The sequence below is a fragment of the Salvia miltiorrhiza genome, chromosome 2 (assembly GCF_028751815.1).
Source record: "Salvia miltiorrhiza cultivar Shanhuang (shh) chromosome 2, IMPLAD_Smil_shh, whole genome shotgun sequence".
Lineage (NCBI taxonomy): Eukaryota > Viridiplantae > Streptophyta > Magnoliopsida > Lamiales > Lamiaceae > Salvia > Salvia miltiorrhiza.
Genome location: NC_080388.1, coordinates 48825611 through 48844440, shown reverse-complemented (window position 1 = coordinate 48844440; position 18830 = coordinate 48825611). Strand labels below are relative to the sequence as shown.

General features: G+C 34.9%; 1 protein-coding gene across 1 annotated transcript; it reads left to right on the top strand.

Moving 5' to 3' along the window:
- Positions 1 to 324: 324 nt before the first annotated feature.
- On the top strand, positions 325 to 18348 carry LOC131011893 (sister chromatid cohesion protein PDS5 homolog B). Its single transcript, XM_057939789.1, has 31 exons — positions 325 to 867; positions 1785 to 1997; positions 2668 to 2829; positions 2936 to 3117; positions 4353 to 4506; positions 4689 to 4910; positions 4983 to 5202; positions 5292 to 5437; positions 5522 to 5679; positions 5760 to 5906; positions 5988 to 6036; positions 7107 to 7292; positions 8064 to 8243; positions 9043 to 9185; positions 9710 to 9836; positions 10460 to 10609; positions 10716 to 10772; positions 11428 to 11564; positions 12304 to 12421; positions 13623 to 13757; positions 13853 to 14043; positions 14155 to 14269; positions 14363 to 14500; positions 14585 to 14671; positions 14763 to 15242; positions 15322 to 15398; positions 15480 to 15528; positions 16999 to 17027; positions 17590 to 17714; positions 17800 to 17873; positions 18063 to 18348. Exons 2-31 carry the CDS (start codon positions 1881 to 1883, stop codon positions 18090 to 18092), a joined length of 4185 nt encoding a protein of 1394 aa, XP_057795772.1. The 5' UTR covers positions 325 to 867; positions 1785 to 1880; the 3' UTR covers positions 18093 to 18348.
- The last annotated feature ends 482 nt before the right edge of the window (positions 18349 to 18830 follow it).

Sequence of the window (18830 nt, the reverse complement as noted above, 5' to 3'; positions counted from 1 at the left end):
TGTTTAAAATGAGATTGACTTCAATTACTTACAATCTATAAATTTAAGTTGATAATATTGTTAGGGTAAATGTCATTTTATGTTCCATCGTTTGACCTAATTATCGATTCTTTCCGATAATATCTAATTGGTACCCAATCTACCAATTTTTTTTTAATTGTGTCCCGTAAAAAATTTCCGGCGCTTGGGAGTTGACGTGGAACACCGGAAATTTATTACGTGGAATTTCTAATCCACTTGGAATTGCCAACATTATTAAACTTAAAAAAAAACCTATGTGGCACTAAAACATAATACCGCATTGAGGGTTTGAAGAAAAAAAATACCCAAATCATAGAAAAAAAATCGGCACTCTTTGATGCTTGCCCTCCAGTAGAAAGAACAAATTGAAGAAGTTAGTGGAAATTCAAACAAAAATCCCAAATCATTTCAGTCAATCACCAGATCCCTCAAATCCCCCAACCCTTCCCCCTTCCCCGCCAACGAAGATAAGAAGAAGCAATGCAGCCACAACTCGCTGACGCTTTTCGATTATGACTGCTTCCACTGCAACACCAGCTTTTGGTTTCGCAGGGATTCCTCCCCCAACCGCGAGCTCATCCACCAAGCCATCAAAGCCTTCAAGGACTACTTGAACTCTGGTGGCACATTCAAGAACTCCGTCAGTTCAAAATTGAAGAACTCTCTTCCAGATATTGCAGTTGCAACATTCACGAAACGTACTCTCTTCGTCTCTACCCGTCAATAATTCTATGGGCAAGGGCACCTACGCTGCCCGCCTCTCCAAGCTCGTCGTTGTGCCCTACATCACCACCCGGTGATCTCATCCGCCACGAGCTCTCTTCATCTGGCCCCCTCTCCTCTAAGGTCTCTCTCTCTCTCTAGGGTTGTGAATTAGATTAATTTAGTGCACTCTTAAAAACGATTTGGGGATTTTGCTGCTGTGTTTTGTGAACTGTAGTGGCGTTTTGTGATTCCAATTTGGGGATTTTACTGCTGTGTTTTTTAGCATCTGTGTCAGTGGAACAGACTGGTCTTGCAACGAGATGAACAATGCCCTTTTTATTTTTCTCCATTCTTTGTGCCAACGAGATGAACAACACCCTTCTTCTTCTTCTTCTTTAGTTTTTGCATTAACAATTCATTTGATTTTCAATTCTAAAACTAAGGTTTTGAGATTGGAGAAATGTCTTTACAAGGACGATGGCTCTGACTTAAAAACACGTTGAATTGTTGAATTACGTGTCTTCTTCTTCTTCTTCTTCTTCTTTTTTTTTTTTAATAATTCCACGTAATAATTTTCAGGCGTTCCACGTCAACTCCCGGGCACCAATTTTTTTTTACGGGACACACCTAAAAAAAAGTTGGTAGGTTGGGTACCAATTAGATATTATCGGAAAGTTGGGACATACTCGATAATTTGGCCAAACGATGGAACATAAAGTGACATTTACCCATATTGTTATTACAAATTATTTTAAATTATACTAATATTTAAATTAATTTAATTTTTTTTACCAATTAATCTAATTCATAATTTATGATATTTTTATATTTTCGAATAATATAAAATTTTAAAAATGAATAAATATATCGTGGTAAACGCATGGAACAATGTACTAATAGAAAACAAAACAAATGTGAAATCAAGTATTTAAGTATAATTTTTGTCGATAGAGGAAGTATATTTGTAATTGTAATTGTAATTTGTAATTTTGATAGTACTATAAATGTTTCCAGCACAGCCAAACAGGCCTTAAGCGTCATTTTCCAATCGATTGCAGAGGCGGGAATTTTCACTGTAATAAGCAACACGCAGAGCACCACCTCTCTCTCTCTCTAACTAACAACCAAAAAGTGCACACAACCACGCACTGGAAATGGCGGAGGCGCGTAAGAAGCAGCAGGCGGCCAAGCAACTACTAAAGCAAATCGGCGAGCAACTCGTCGCCTGCGAAACTTGCCCAGATGAGAGCATTATCGTCAAACTACTCAAGGTAAAACAGAAATAAGGAGCTCCATTTTCCCCTACGCCTGTACATGTGCTTTTTTACTGTATTTCAACTCCGTTTTGCTGGTTTCGCCCCTTCTCCTGTTTGTATGTTTTGATAATTTTGCAATTACATATATTTAAACAGAGATTGTAAAAGGGGATGAGGTAGATTACTGTTGGCTTGTTTGCATTAGTTTGAGTTTGTTGATTCATCTCTCATCAAAATTTTACTTAATAGTAATGCGTATCTCTATAATTCAAGTCTGGGTGTACTGTCTTGGGAAATTTGTTTTATGTGCTCATGATTCTTTCTTCGTTTTGTTTTTAAATATTTTTTTCAGTAATACCATTACAGCAGATGTACTGATGTACAGTGTGGCTGGATGATCCTTTGGGTTTCAATATATATATATAAGGAGTAGGTTTTTGGTGTAATATTGACAATTTTACTTTTAATGGTACACACGAGGCATTAATTCACATGCAAGTAACTGTTGCGATTGGATTGATCGACTTCGCTCATATTTGCAAATACATATTTTCACGCTTTGAATTAGCATTTTCTGACCCATGGTGTTTGTCTTTCATTTTTAGTGGATCAATCACTGTATGTTGATGTGATACTTTTTTCAGTTTCCTTGTACGTTGTGGATGACGTGTTATTTTTTATGCAGAAAGCTACAAGTGCATTCATGGAGTTAAAGCAGTCAGACTCAGAAAATCATTCATCCAAACCACCTGGTAATTCTCGAACGAGGCAAGGCATACTTGACCAAAGAGACAGAGATGCTTGTGTTCTCGCACCAGATCCTGCTTTTAGCCATGCAGTTTCGTCGGTAAAACATATAGTTGTACCTTTTCATATTATGATGGATATTATCAGTATTCAGTTATATGGCCTCATAAGACGTACATGTTTGGTTGGTCCCCATCTTTCTACAGAAGATTTTTAGATTTCTTTTACGCATGTTTGAGGAGCTTCATGACACCTCCAGCAAATATTTCCGGACACGGGCCAAAATATTGGAGACTGTTGATAAACTGCAGTTTTGTTTGGTAATGCTTGATACTGGATGCGAAGATTTGGTTCTCAAAATGTTCAAAAGCTTCTTCAGTGTTGTAAGGTTTGCTTTCCTCCTCATGGCTCCAGCATTCTTTACATTTCTTTCATTAGCGTTTCTTGATTATGATTAAAGGGTATCTTGTACAGTCATGTATCTCAAATTACATAGTTATCTGATTCCTGAAAGTACCATTATGAAAATAACTACAGATTAGGAAATCAAACCCAGACTATATAAATTTATCAAATAGCATCTGAACTATAATGTATGAATCGCTATAACTTTAGCACTTTGTTAAGGAGTTATATTTGTGACATTTGAGTTACAACATCACTAACGAGTTCATTTCCAGTATGTGTGGGATTCTTTTTGTATTTTGTGGTTTTTCTTACAAGTTTGTTTTTAAATGAACTTATGTGAAAATGTTTCTTATCCAGAAAAAGAAAGAAAATAGAAGTGAACATTCTAGAATAATGCAAATAGTTAAGGACATCCTCCATTAATCATCTTTAGTTGTGACACCCTATTGCACTTGTAAACAGAAAATGGTTTAACTTATTATTGTTGTTCATGTTGTTACATTATTTTTTGAGGCGAGGTGTAACTTTCATCAACTATTTTCCCACATAAAAGAAGAAGCCTAAGATGTAGCATAAATAAGAAGGCAATATGCTCTTTTAACTGCAGATCTCCTAACATGAATGATCTAAATTCTGTCAGCATTTTTTCAAAATGTCTCAGATATCTGCTCCCCGCATATGTTTGAAACAAAGCTCTTCTTCAGTTCAGTTATCACTTTCACAATCAAATTTAGTGTCAAAACCAAAATCAAGGACTGGGAATTTTTTATTAGCTGCCAATATAAGCTCTATCATGGTTTCACCTATTATTGCCAATCATACGCCCTTGGTTATAATGTCTCCAAAAATATTAAACCAGAATCTGCTGACTTTATTTAATCATTGCAAAGAAATGATTTACTATTAGATTCTAATAGATTCTAACATCTGCCTGTCTAATGCTTTATTTCCTAAATTAACAAACTGTTTATTCTTTTCTGTAAATGCTCTATTTGTAGACTTTCCTGCAGAAAATTTTCCACTATCACATGAGGCGATCCTTTCAAAAATTCATTTTCGGGCAACATGGTCTAGCATTCTTAAGATTATAGCACTCATGGAAAGGGGCATTGTGCAAATATTTTGAGATGTGTGCGATTCTTTTCGTAACCTCTTTGTTTATAGGTAACTAAAATATTTAGAAAATTTTGTGCTGCATTGTTAATTTACTTGCAGGGAGGATCATCCTCAAAGTTTGATTGATTCAATTTCATCAATCATCACAAGCATCTTGGCGGAGAATGTGGAAGCAGACCCTGACCCTCTTGAAAGGAATACATTTCAGCCACTGTTAGATGTGATTCTACGGAATATTATTAGGGAGAAGAAGGTAATCTTCAGAATTTCCAGATTCTGTTTGTGCTATTCTGAGCATAAGTCTTGCAGAAGTAATTTTCTGTAGTACAAGCTGATATTCTATATGGCTACTACTTTTTGCATTACTCTTGCATTCTCTCACGCAATGTCATTTTTATAATATTTAGTTTTTTTCTTTGGTCTTATGCTCCTTAGGCTGCAGCATCTGCTTCCTATCGACTAGCTGCTTCTGTTGTACAAAATTGTAGTGAAAAGTTGAAGTGCTATATATGTCGGTTCTTGACGTCATGCATATTGAATAGAGATGCAGTTGGGAGTCCGTTTAAAGAATCTTATCATGAAATTATACTTGAAATCTACCAAGTTGCTCCTGAGTTGCTTCTCTCTGTCATACCTCATTTGACCCATGAATTACTGGTATGTCACCACCACCACCATTTTTCTGCTGTTCACCTTACACATCTCATTGGGGGTCAATGTAACTTGCAGACTGATCAGGTTGATGTCCGGATTAAGGTTCTTAATTTAATAAAAAAGCTCCTAATGTTGCAAGGGAAAAATGTTGCACGGGAATATCCATGTGTCTTGAACGAGTTGCTGAATAGATTCTCAGACAAGTCTGCAGAAGTGAGGCTTACTGCTCTTACTTCTGCTAAAGCGTTGTACATCACTAATCTATCTGGGAAAGATTCACTTGAGGCACTCTTCAGTAAGCTATCATAAAACCAATTGTAAGTGCTTGCATGTTGCTGCTATTTTCCCACTCTCTGATTTTTAATCTTTAAATGAATTGCAAAGCTGCCATTGGGGGTCGGCTGTTAGATCATGATGACAAAGTGAGAATGGAAGCAGTGAACGTGGTATGTGAACTAGCTAAGACTAACTTGAATCGGATATCCTCAGATTTAATAACTCAAGCTGCCGAAAGACTTCGGGACAAGAAGGTTTTTTTTTTCTTCAAAGAGTGTTTAGCTTTAAGCTTTTGTTGTGTCTTCCCATTTTCTAAATTTCCACTTCAACTTTTCAAGGTTTTGGTCAGAAGTAAAGCCTTTGAAAAGTTGGTAGAACTATACCAGGAATACTGCACAAGGCTTGCTGCATGCATAACCTCTTTCAATGAAAAAGTTGAAGAAATTCCTTGCAAATTTTTGATGCTTTGTTATGAGAAAGACTGCCAGGAGTTCAGGTATCCTGCCTATTCATATTAAATTTAGCCAATCACTTCATTCATCTCCCATAATGGAAAGGTTTTTAATTTAATTTCAGGCCCCAAGCCATGGAGCTTGTGCTAGTGGATCTGTTTCCTGCTTGTCTTCCGATTGAGGAAAAAACAAAGCATTGGATATCTATATTTTCGCACTTCAAGCCTCCTCATCATAGGGCACTGAAAATTATTCTATCACAGAAACGGAGGTGTCTTATTAAATCAATTCTTTTCTTTTGCTTGCAGTTTTCAACTATATGTTTCAAAATCCATTCTTTTTTCTTTTCCAGGTTAAGGGATGGGATGAAGCATTATTTGGACCTGTGCAGAAGAACAGAGGTATAACATAGAATTCGTCCAAAGTGATTTTCCTTAACCTCTCTGAGTAGATGGCCTCAAGGGTCTTATGTCTGTGGCCAATCCTTGGTGACTGCATGACCTGAATCTCACACAAAATTTGTATATGTAAAGTAAAATATTAGGCTAAAGTTTGTTGTGGTTGATTCCAAATGTCATTCATAACCTTTCTCCAATATTTCTCCCTGCAAGTTATGTATTTCAAAAGTTTCTATATATATTATCCTTAATGTGGTAGCCTATAAATGACATCAACTTACACTGAAGTTCGTGATAATTGCTATTGATAGCGCAAGAGAAGTTAAATATTATAGTCAGTGGAATCAGATTTGGGAAAAGAACATGATTTGCTGGATTCCTTTAAGGGTATCGAGTTCTGAGATGTTCAATGTGTTAGAGTTTACAGAGTGGCGTTGGTAGTAGAAACACCAGTACTGGTCATTCTTATATATTCTGGATAATTTTTTTAGAGGTGACAACAATGATTGTGTGTATTTCATGACGAGGATCATCATCTTAATTTTTGGTTTTCTCTTCTTTTAATGGGGTGCAAAGATGATCTGATTTTGATATATAGAAATGGATGATTGGGCCTTGAAGTTGTACTTCCAGGCAAAGCATAAATTATGCTGTGTGTTTAGACTAGTCTTAAGTTTAATATCTCTATGACTATATGATCTTGAAGTTACATTATCTTTTCCTGTATTGTCATTAGGAAGCATTCAGTGTCTGCTTTATCCTGACTGACCTCTGCCAGTTTGCCACAATGCATGTCTGATAAGTTATTTTCTTTGTAGCATCTTAGGATGAATTTCTTCCATTAGATTCTCTATATACCTCAAACAGGTCAGGACAGCTGTTACCACTCTATTTCTTCATTCTTTTAAATGCAATGATTTCTTAATTATTGATTTATGAAAGTGTAACATTTTTGGAAAGGATTACTACTAGGTAGGACCATTTGCAACATTGAGCTGCATATATATACACAGATACATTTTGTATGTATATTTTGCAAAATATATTAACGTAATGTAGATGTTGTCTTGCAGGATACTGGTCCTGGAGAAACTGACAGAGAAATAGATGCACTGGTTGTCAAAATGTGCTCATGCTTTCAATATCCTGCCAAGGCAAAAGATTGTTTTCAGAAACTAAAGGAACTCAGAGATAATAGGGTTTTTAGTGTGTTAGAGAAGTTTCTAAAAGAAAATTCAGCTGACTCTGACACCATAAAGGTCAGTCTAATACATTGATCACCCTTCATAATTATGTAGATGATGTTACGAACTAATTTGGATTCTTAATTGTTGCATCTGGCATCATATCATATCATTTCATTTCATTTCATCCTTGTGCATTTATGAGGCCTCTTATCTTAAATGTTTTTTACTATGTTATGATATCAGACACTGAAATTATCAGATTGTTGCTGTCTGCAAAAGGAGTAAAATATTCTGCTGGGTCATTTCTAGCTCTCCGTTGGTTATTGTGTCTTGAAAGGAGTAGGCAAGATTTTGAGAATTAGGAAGTATCTTCAGAAGAGGTCTTGGGATAGGATTAAGTTTGGAGTTGCTTTGTGGGATTTCAAATTAATGCATTTTTTTTTGGTTTCAGATGCAGGTAGAGATGGAGTTGTACTCTAGAATGTTATCACTTTTTTGGAGATGACCTGTTAGTAAAACCAGCACAACTAAAAACTTCTATTACATTTCTTGTCCAACTAAAGAAAAAGATGCAGATATTGAGGAATGTGCTTTAGTGGATATGTCCTGTGTGTACTGTTTCTTTTCTTCTATTTGAACACCACCACCGGTCGAACATACAAAAATGATATAAGAGTAGATACAGTTTCATATCTTTTACTTTGGGTGAAATTGTTATATTTTGTTTACGTGTCTTTAACTATCATACCACAAATACTTCACCTGATCAACTTCTCTCTCTTCCTTTATTTGTTGTCTACACAGTATAATGATATGTAAGTTGCTGTGAAATCCTATTTGCAGGATGTATACTTGAAAGAGCTCGGGGAACATAGAGCACTTTCCGAATTCTTTCATCTACTTTTTAAAAAGTGTGCCTTTAATATATTTGGCATTGAGCACGTCAGCTATATTTTAGATTGTCTATCAAGTGAAGATGCAGAAGAAAAGCGCTTAAAAAATTATTATGCGCAGCTTCTTCTGGTAAGATTGTTTGGTCTACAAATTAGCCTACTTGGATAATTTTTAATTGTTTTTTAGGGATATTTGCCTGTAAATACACGAACTTTGGAGGTTTTATAAAATTCCACATGACCTTTTTTTTTTTTTTTTTTTTCTCTTGAACATAATTACATGACATTTCAATTTTTCTGATTTTGCACACGATTTTAAATCTCCCCCAAATCAAAGCTGAGTTGGCAGTTAAAAATTCCAACATGGCCAAATCGGTGATGATAAAAACGACACAATATTGGAACACATCAAAATGTCGTCATGTGTAACTAAATATGAGTTTCATATCCGCAATTCGTTCAATTGAGGGGAATTCATGAGTAGTTCAAAAAAGGATTCACGGTCGGATTGAAGTCTATTTTTGAAGAGCATGGTCGAGAAAGAATTCATATCGTGACGACATATTGATGGGAGGGATGGGGCATATTTCAAGTCCATCATTGAGCTCGTTGATGGCACATTAAGCCGCTTCTTGGATTTGAAAGTCATATTTAGTTATAAACGGTGGCGTTTTGGTGTGTTTCAATACCGTGTCATTTTTTCTCATCATCGATTCGCCAACTCAGCTTCAATTTGGTTGGAAATTTAAGATCGTGTGCAAAATTAGAAAAATTGAAAGGTCATGTATTTTGTTCAGAAAAATAGGTCATGTGCAGTTTCCGAAAACCTCCAAACTTCGTGTATTTTATAGGCTAATATCCCTTATTTTTTATATAGCTTTCTGCAGAGGTAATTAAGACATCATGTTTTACTATCTTTGTTTGCTTAGACAATTATCAGTGCCTTCCCCTCACTGCTTAAAGGATCAGAGACAGAGTTCCAGCAATTGATACTTGAAAGGGAGATTCCTTTTAATGAACAGTTGATTGAGATGTTAGCTAGAGAGGGGTGTCATATGCCTGTTAAGCTCAGGTAAAGCTTTCAAGTAAATTACTGTCTTAACAGTTGTTTCTGTAGCATGAATTCGGAGAGAATCAACAGCATGTTGTTTGGTTATCTTTAGCATTATCTACAAACAATTGTGTGAACTGCAGTGAAATGTTTTTGATGATCTCGCTATGCAGTTACCTCCTTTTGCATCTTGGTACACAAACTGATGGTGATTTTATTTTTAAAATACAATTTGCACTTGGTAGAGCTCTAAAGACACCACCAGCATTCTGCATTATGAGAAAAATTTGCAAATATAATGTTTCTCCCCTAAGAAATGTTCATCTGTATTTATATTGTTGACAGGAGAAATTAGACAGAGGTAAAGTAATGGACAACTATTTGTCGAAGAACTTGCCTGTTTTCATGCTCACATATACTTTCAAGATACATAAGGCATGAGGCTTAAAAATAAAGAAAAAAACTTTAGCTTATATACCCTTTCTGTGCACTTTGTTTTTATTTTTCTTTATTTTTTCTCAACAGTTTATTTCCTTTCCATGCAGTGATGTATACCCTTTCCTGGAGAAAGTATGTTTAGAAGGAACTCGTTCACAGTCTAAACTTGCTGTTACTGCAATATGTGCATTAGTTGATACCTCTGAGCAATTTATTTACCCTCAACTTTGCAAGGTTAAACATCTTACTTTCTTGCCTATTGCTGATAAGTATTGCTTGATGCTACAATTTCTATAATATGTGTGTAGGGCTGTATTATATGGTTTCAAATTTTTTGAATAAGATATTGCAAGCTAATGATGTTTTCTGTTTTGGGGTTTGATTATATTTTTGTTCTTTTGCTAGCTTTTCGAAACACACTTCTTATTCTCCACTTCTCTCATCTTTTTGGGGTTTGGGGATGGGGGATGGGTTTTGTTTGATGTTCTACCAATGAAGTGCAAACTGCTTCAGTAATAAGATAGATTGTCTTCATTAACTGGCATATATCTTCTGTTCACTTTCAAGTTTCTAGAGTATCTATGTAAATATTGTGAGCATATCAAAACCAAATCCAACAGTGAAATGCGTTCAGAAAAGAACAGCAATTTCTTCTAGGATATTGAAGGATAAGTAGATTCTTATGAGAATGGTGAGATGTAAAGTTATTGTTTACCTTGTATAAATTTTCAATCTATGTATTTAGTTTTATCCATTATCTTATGCAGTTCTTATGTCAAAAATATTTTTTAAGAGCTTGACTCTGCTGATACCATCGGACTGAATGTTCAACTTTGTTTCCCGGTTTTTGTTACTAGATACTAGTGGATTCTCTACAGAGTGGAAAGAATGCTCCTACTGTTTTGCAGTCCTTGGGCTGTCTGGCACAATATTCCGTTTCAACATTTGAATCTCAAGAAAAAGTGATTACAAATTACATTCTTGAGAAAATATTTCAACAAAATGATGTAATACTCTCCTTGATTTGCTTTGATTGTTCTCACTTAATTCTTTTTGAATTTGTATAGAACATTCATGCCTACTACTTGTCTTTTGGGTTCTCCTTGTGATTAGGATCTTGCTTTAAAGGATCTTGAGCCTTCAACTTATTGCAGTGTTTGTGAATTAAAGGTAAGCTCTTCTCTGAGATTTCAATGTGTGCAAAAAGTTATCAATTAGCAGATTCGTGTTAACGTATCAGAGTAATTTTTTCTGTATGGCATTTAGAAGTTAGAAGAAGAAGAAGTAGGGTCTCATTGAGCTTCACAACTTTCAAAAACTTCACCCATTACAGTTTCTATTCTGGTGGCGACTTGATTTCATCTTTCAAGGTTGAAAATATTTGTATTTGTGGAAATATCGGTATTATAATTTTACAAAAATTCAGATGGATATTATGATGTCAATTAGATTTTTTTTTTTAATAAAAAATCACTATAGTTTCCTAACATTTTCAGTTTTATTTCATTTTGATACATCTTTATTATTTGCTCAGTGTTTTTTTAATTTGTACTACAAACTAATCAATATTTATATTGTTACTGATCTGCACCTTTATCAATATTTTAGTGAAACTACGGTGGAGCCCCCATTATCAAATTCAGTGACCCCCCTAAAAGATGGAAATATTGAGGACCTTTCTTGATATTCCAATTATTTATACGTATAAAAGCTTCCCATTATTTGAGCTTATTGTGCTTGTTGTGCGGAGCATTTATGTATTTTGATATCTGTTGTGATTTAGCCAAATAAAATTCGTTTAGGTTGAACAAATTTTCTTTTGTAGGTTTATGGGCTTAAAACAATTGTGAGGAGCTTTCTACCACATAAAAATGCATATCTTGGTCGTCCATTGAGTTTTTTGCTTGAGATTATCCAGCAGATGCTACAAAATCATCACTCGTCTGCTGGCTGCATCCAATGGTGAGGGCATATACAAATGCTTTCTGAGGGTATTAACCTCCATATTAATTGTCAAAGTGTATAACTGTATATGGCCTCAGTTAACAATTACTAATTTGACCTTTCTGAGAACTTGTTGATCTGATTCAGGCCAAACTACTAAACAGATAAAATGACATTAAAGTAATCAGCTTCATTTATCTCTAGTTTTTTTACTCACTTGGGTCTGGGCTGGATCCCCATTCATGTTCTTTTCTCCCTTTTACAGATGTGCATGCATGAGATTCTTAATAAATCTTAAAGATTTTAATCTTCTGCGAAAGTGCATTGCTAGCTCTGACATAATTTTCTTCAATAAGCTACAGTGATATGCCTTCATTGACATGATCTTGTTGTTCATAGTCATAGAGAGATAAATTTGGTGGACTTCAGGGGCCAAAAATTAATGCTAGGCTCTACTGATAGTTTCATCAGCTTTACTATGCTTTTAAAGTTTTATCTATCAGGGCTTTGTTTGGTTTTTTATTAGGCTGCTTTATTTCATTGTATTTTTTTTACACTGTAATTATCATATTTTATATTTTGCATCCGTGGCTTTAATTATTCGGCTAACCATTGACCATTTACCTTTCAGTATCTGATATCTACGAATTATTTAAGTACATGAATTTTAGTGAAAGTCATTAATGTGGCCTTTCTTAGCCGTATGTCATACCTCTTTTTTTTTGCAATAATCATCATTTGTATATTTGGTTTTCAGTGGACGTGATGAGGCCTTCATCCGATTAGCTGCAGCCAAGTCTGTTCTTCGGCTTTCAAGGAAATGGGATTTGCATATTTCTCCAGAGATATTCCGCTTAACAATATTAGTGGCCAAGGTCAGTAGAACTTGAGATGAACATATACAACTTAATAATAATCATAAATGTGAGGATGTGGAATGAGAATGGAAGTCGCTGCAGCTATAATGTCTGTTCAAATAGTAGAGTTACCTAATCGAATCATCATTTACGATACTGAGTTGTTAAGCAATTCCTGCTTCTCAATTGCTCAACTATCTTCCTTGTTCCCTTTCCTCTTGTGAATGCTCAGTATGCTGTCTTGCTTCGTTTGGTACAGGAGGACAAAATAGTTGGTTTCTGTTTACCATATCATCTTTCATCTTATTGTATGACTTGTGGATATAGAATAATTCATGAAGGAGTTGAGAGAATGATTTTTCATCCTCCTTTATGCATTGTGCATGGGATTATTCTCATTAAAACTTCTCCAAATTAATTAGAACGCTGGTTATATGCAAGAATGATCCTTTACTTATAACTTCCAAATGCCTTTCTAATTTCTAACAAGATCTGTCACTCTCTATGTGCTAGGAAATACTAAAGTAACTAATCTTATATTGCCTTGCTTTCAGAGGCTACATATCCCTACATCACCAACATATCTTTCAATTACATTATATAAGTTTGAACCGGCCCTCTTTCATATTCTTTCTGATCCTTGTGTTCTCGTCCTAATCTCTTAGTTCTAAACTCTAAAGTAGCTTTGTTAATTACTCAAAAGTATCTTTTTAGTGATGTAAACTGACTTTTGATAATTGCTTTACTATTCTTGGTTGCATCCTCAAAAGCCATAACGGAGTTGCAGAATAGTAGCTGCGATAGAGTCAGTTCATGATTTGGAAACACATTTTTCTTTATAAGAAGCACATTGTTTATAAATAAAAAAGAATTACTGATAGATGTCTGTCCATTCACAAAAAAAAGAGAAGCTTTATCTGAAACATTAAGCTTCAATTTCTTGTGATGTCATTTACATAAAAATCCTTAAATCCTCCGGCAGTTGAAATCCACATTGTTTAGGGATCTTAGTTTTGATGTTGGATTACCATAGCAATGGTAGGATGTTTAGTTTCTGAATCATTAAAAGATTTACATTTAATATGAAGTATTTTCTGGCTTCAGATTTTGTCTAATACATGGTCAACTGGTTTGATTTTGTCCAATACATTAAAAGATTTACATCAAATATGAAGTATCCTCAACTGGTTTGATTTCAGTAACTGTTTGTTTTGGACAGGATCCTTCTCCAATTGTTCGCAGGTCATTTACTACCAAACTACACAAGTTGTTGCTAAGTCACGCTGTGCCCATTAGATATGCATGCGCCTTTTCTTTTGTTGCTTTAGATCCTCTCGAAGATTTGTGCAGTAATGTAAGTTCTTGTTATTTGCACTGTATTTATTTTGTCATGCTCTAATTAACTTGTAGACTAAATATGTGGCTTCTCTGCATGATAATATTCTTCAGGCCTTAAAGTATTTAGAAGAATTTATTCGTGAATATGGTAAAAGAGTTCAAATCCATGAAACCATGACTACAGACAGAGCAGCTACTCACTGTGCATGCCTAGTTGTGTTTTTGATACATGTTCTTGTGCATGACCATAATTTCCCTGCTCCGGACTGTGAAGATGTAAAGATATATGCTGAGTTTATGAGGTACAGTGAGCTTCTTTTTGGGTAATGCAGTTCACAGCAACAAACGTCTATAGCATCTATGCAGAATATTATATTTCTTTCTCCTAATTTCCTCTATACTTCTTTGGGCAGTCCACTCTTTGTCACTGTGCAGTCACTGAATGGTAATTTAGTTGATCATAACTTGCGAAGTATTTTTAGTGCATTGAAGAAGGCTGAGGATGCTATTGATGCTCAAATGACTCCGGTAATTACTCTACTGTCCAGTAATTGATGTACCAATGTATTGTATAAATAACTCATTGTTCTCATACTGCCTTCATGCCTGTCTTCACTGTAGAAGGTGCGTCTTTTAGCAGAAGTGGGACTCTCTATTTTAGATTCTTTGAATACCAAAATCACGCCTCTCGGCCATACTCCTGCCATAGTTCTACTTCCATCATCACTATACAAAAATGGTTCTTCTAAGATGAGAGAGGCAAGTTTTCTACTTATGCTTCTATATGGCATGTAAAGACCTGTTTCCTCCTGATGCTATATTAATGCTATCTTACTTCTGTAGGCTGATCCCTACTCTTCACTTTGTTGCAAAGCTAATCCATGCTTTACTAAGAATTTGGTTTCGAGCCTCAAAGCAGAGGTTTTTTTGGTATGTGTATGAACAGTTAATCGCTAGCATTTTTTACTTATTTGTGTCGCTATACTTTTGAATATTATTAAGAATGGTTTCCTTTCCCTAGATTGGTAGCACCGGCACCAAGCACAAACATCAGTTTACTGAGAATTCTTTACGACCAAGTGGCACTAGGCACATCAAACCAAGTCCTACATATGGTTATAAAGAGAAATTGTTGATGGATAAAACTAAAGAGCAGGTCGTTGAGCTCCAAATAGGACAAAAGGAGCAGTTAGATTCTTCCAATTATGAAGCTGATACAAGAGGACAGCAAAACCTGGCCATGCTGCCCCTACTTGGAACTGTTGTACTGGACAATAAGCTTTCTGCTGCTGAAGATAGAAACAAAACAGATGCTTGTAGAGAACTGGAAGTCACACCCTCAGACCATTGTGATTTGATGTCAAAATCCTCATTGCCTCATGATGAATTTGTTGTTAGTTGTCCAAGAAACAAAGATTCAACTAATAAAACAGGCAGCTTTCCTGCTGAGCCATCTGGATCATCAACATCCAGCGACCAAGTGAATCATCTTACGTCTAAGGTGAGTTAACTTCACAAATCACGATAAAAATACTTTCAAATGTCTTGCTTGGTCACTGATCTTTTGCCATTCATTATAGAATACGGAGAATATTGAAAACAATGGTGGAGGATTAAACAGCAAACATATTAAAACATGCACTCCAACTGAAGAATGGTGATAGTTTCTTTGGTTAAATAATCTTAGTTCTGGAGCATATGGTTTGTGCATTAAAAACTGACTTGAATTTTGATGCAGCTGTTCTGTTGTTGAGGACAGTTTTGATTCCACCAAGATCACTCACCAGGTAAATAATCACTTCCTCGTACCTCTTGTTATAATTTGAAAATCTTAACATTTGGAGTATTTGGTAACAAGGAATATTTTATTTGACTAATGTTTTAATATACCCAGTTTTGGGGAACCGCCACACTGTTGAGTGTTGAGGGGAATGGAAGTCATATCCAATTGCCATTATTATCATTCCCTTTCTGATTCTCCTTTTCTAATCAAGCACCTCCTAAATACACTTCACTTCATGTTAACATGGCAGAGATGTTCGTCACATATCCAATAAGACCGTTTCTATTTTTCCTCATCCAGTGCCGGTAATCAAATTCTAGAGAGCAACTGGCTCCTAGATGGGCCCCAACCGAAACAAGCTTAAGCTGCTAGGACAATAGAATTGTTCCGTTATAAACTCTTAATGCATAAGTCATTATTAGAGTTTAGGAATAACTTGGTAAGTCTAGAAAAGTTTGAATGGTCCATGTAAGTGATGTGCCTTGAGTTACTTAAAGTGGTAAGTTAGTACTCGTAGTTAGGTGATATGTGGTGCATGAATCATCAGAGCTTTTAGGCTTGTGGGTCAGAACTAGTTAATTCAACTGCCTTTTTAGCCTTAGCTAAATTTTGTTTATCATACAACTCCTTACAAAATAAACGTTAGGGGATTTTATATGGAGTATTTTTTTATATATATAATACTCAGTTTTCCCCTTAGGTTGTGTTCTCTTTAGGGTGCGTTCTCTTTGGTTGTAAATTTATCATGGGAAAAGGAGGGATAAACAAAATTTAACCCTTTCCTTCCTTTCTTTTCCCACATTTCCTACTTGACCCTTACTCATTCCTCATTTACACTACAAAGGAGGGATAATATTATCCCTCCAAAAATGGGGTGATAATATTATCCCTCTTTTGTAGTGTAAATGAGGAATGAGTAGGGGTCAATTAGGAAATGTGGAAAAAGAAAGGAAGAATTTAAAGGGTTAAATTTTGTTTATCCTTCATTTTTCCATGATAAATTTACAACCAAAGAGAACTCACCCTTAATGGATAAATTTGTCATAGGAAAAGGAGGGATAACAAAAATTTATGCCTTTAAATGCTCCCTTTCTTTTCCCTCATTTTCTACAAAAGAGAAGTTCATCATTTTTCATTCCATCTTTTCACTTCAAGGAGGGATAATATTATCCCTCTTTGAAGTCAAAATAAGGAATGAAAAACTGTGAACTTCTCTTTTGTAGAAAATGGGGGACAAGAAAGGGGGCATTTGAAGGCATATATTTTTGTTATCCCTCCTTTTCCCATGATATTTATCCATCAAAGAGAACTCTCAACCTTAATGTTATTGAGTAGGGATTTGCTGATTTCATTTAAATTACTAGCTTGCTCTGACTATTCTACATTGTTGCTTCAGTTAAATCTGTTACCTCTGCATGTTACTGTGCATTTTCAAGTGCCTTGTCTAATGTTTCTCTCTGTGATATTGCCACAGGATTTGGATGATCCCCTACCACAAAACTGGTAAGGTCTTAAAACCATGGAAGTTTATTTCCAACAATATGATTGCCTATCGTCTTTTCATTTCTGACTTGTCTAATGTTTCTCTCGATATAGCATTTTTACAGTATCTATTAAATCCTCATTCCCTTTTCTGCTGAATAGTTACCTACTCTGGCAATAAAGGCAGCAGTTAAAAGTCAAAACATCTATCCTTTCCACGAACAGCTTTCTTCATGATACTCAAATTTTACACTGGTTTCGTACAGTATGTAAGAAAACTAGAAAAGATATGTAGAAATTGTGGAATAGTTTGCTACATGTGGATTGATGACATTGCTTTTTATCCTTAAATCAAATCCAAAATGGTACCTCAAGAATTTTCATGTCCAACTTGCACTTACTGGAATCTTGTAGGACGACACGTTAAAGAAAGTATAACTAGCTTCCTTTTTTACGTATTGTGGCCTTCAATTTTCTCGAGATTGTGAAAACTGCACATAACTTGAAAGACTATTAATAAATAGCTTCTCGTCTCCCATCCAAATTTCTTGTAGCATAATCCTTGATATAAAAAACTTTACAGTGATCAAAGCAGCAGTTGTACAGCTAACGCTGAAGCAGAAAACCTGGATTCATATGCATGTGATTCCAAAGAAGCAAATTTGCCAAAGAAAAGAGATCTCCGCATCAGAAAAGTTCCTCAGGCTGGTAATATTATAAGCCTTGAACTCATTGCTTAGTGCACAGCAATTCCACATGTAGTGTTACATATATTGTACCTCTTTGCTCACAGCGAAAAGAAGTAAGCAATTGCATGATCCCATTGGAACAGCAAGCTCTGAAGTCCTTGATTTGAGTGGCAACCAGGTAATGTTAGTTTGGTTTTTGGATAAAAATCAAACTACATCTTCGTCCCAAAATTTCTTCTTAAATCACCTTTTTTACCAATATAACTATGATAGATACAAACATAATTGCTCTTTGCTTGTGATTGAATCAAATATATTTAGCTGCTTGCTTACGATTCGTTTCCTCTGGTTTTGTTCATCATTTTAGCCAAGGCGGAGCAAAAGACTGAAAGTTTGAGGTAGTATGATGCTCCAAGAACAGCTTAGTTTGGTGACAAACTAATGTGATGGAAGTAAATAGGTTGTTTATATGTTGATAGGCATAGGCATGATTCTTTATTTCAGTTTTCTTGTCAGAATTAAATTGGTATCTGTCGAATATGGGCCGGTCTGACCCGGTCCCATTTTTAGACGGGTTGTGCCATATCGTCTCGAATCTTTGCCTGCCTTGCTCTCATCATTTATTCTAAACTCTTTAATTATGCTATTTTATTTATTATTTCTTCTATTTTTATAAGAACTGGTAAAATTATTTTTAGTTACTATACTCTTTAATTTACTCATCCTACTTCAATATAACAAAAATGAAACCATTCTTGAAAAAGTGGTAAAATATTTGTTGCTAATGTATGCATATTGTGTAACTCGGGTTGATTTGATAATAACACTATAATAATTTTTTTTACAAAAACACTATAATAAATTCAAACTTTAAATAGTAAATAAATTAATAATAATAATAATAATAATAATGACGATGATTTTATATAAATATTATTGTGTTATACAAATATGAGCACAATATGAACTTACTGTATTATTGAATTAAAAATTAAGAATGTTAGTTTTATACATCACTGATTTGAAATTATTATTTGCTTATCATGTGTATATACCATCTCTCAAAAAGAATCATGTTAATATAACAAGGAAAAATGAAGTTGAGAAGATCAAACATTAAACCAATTAATTTTGT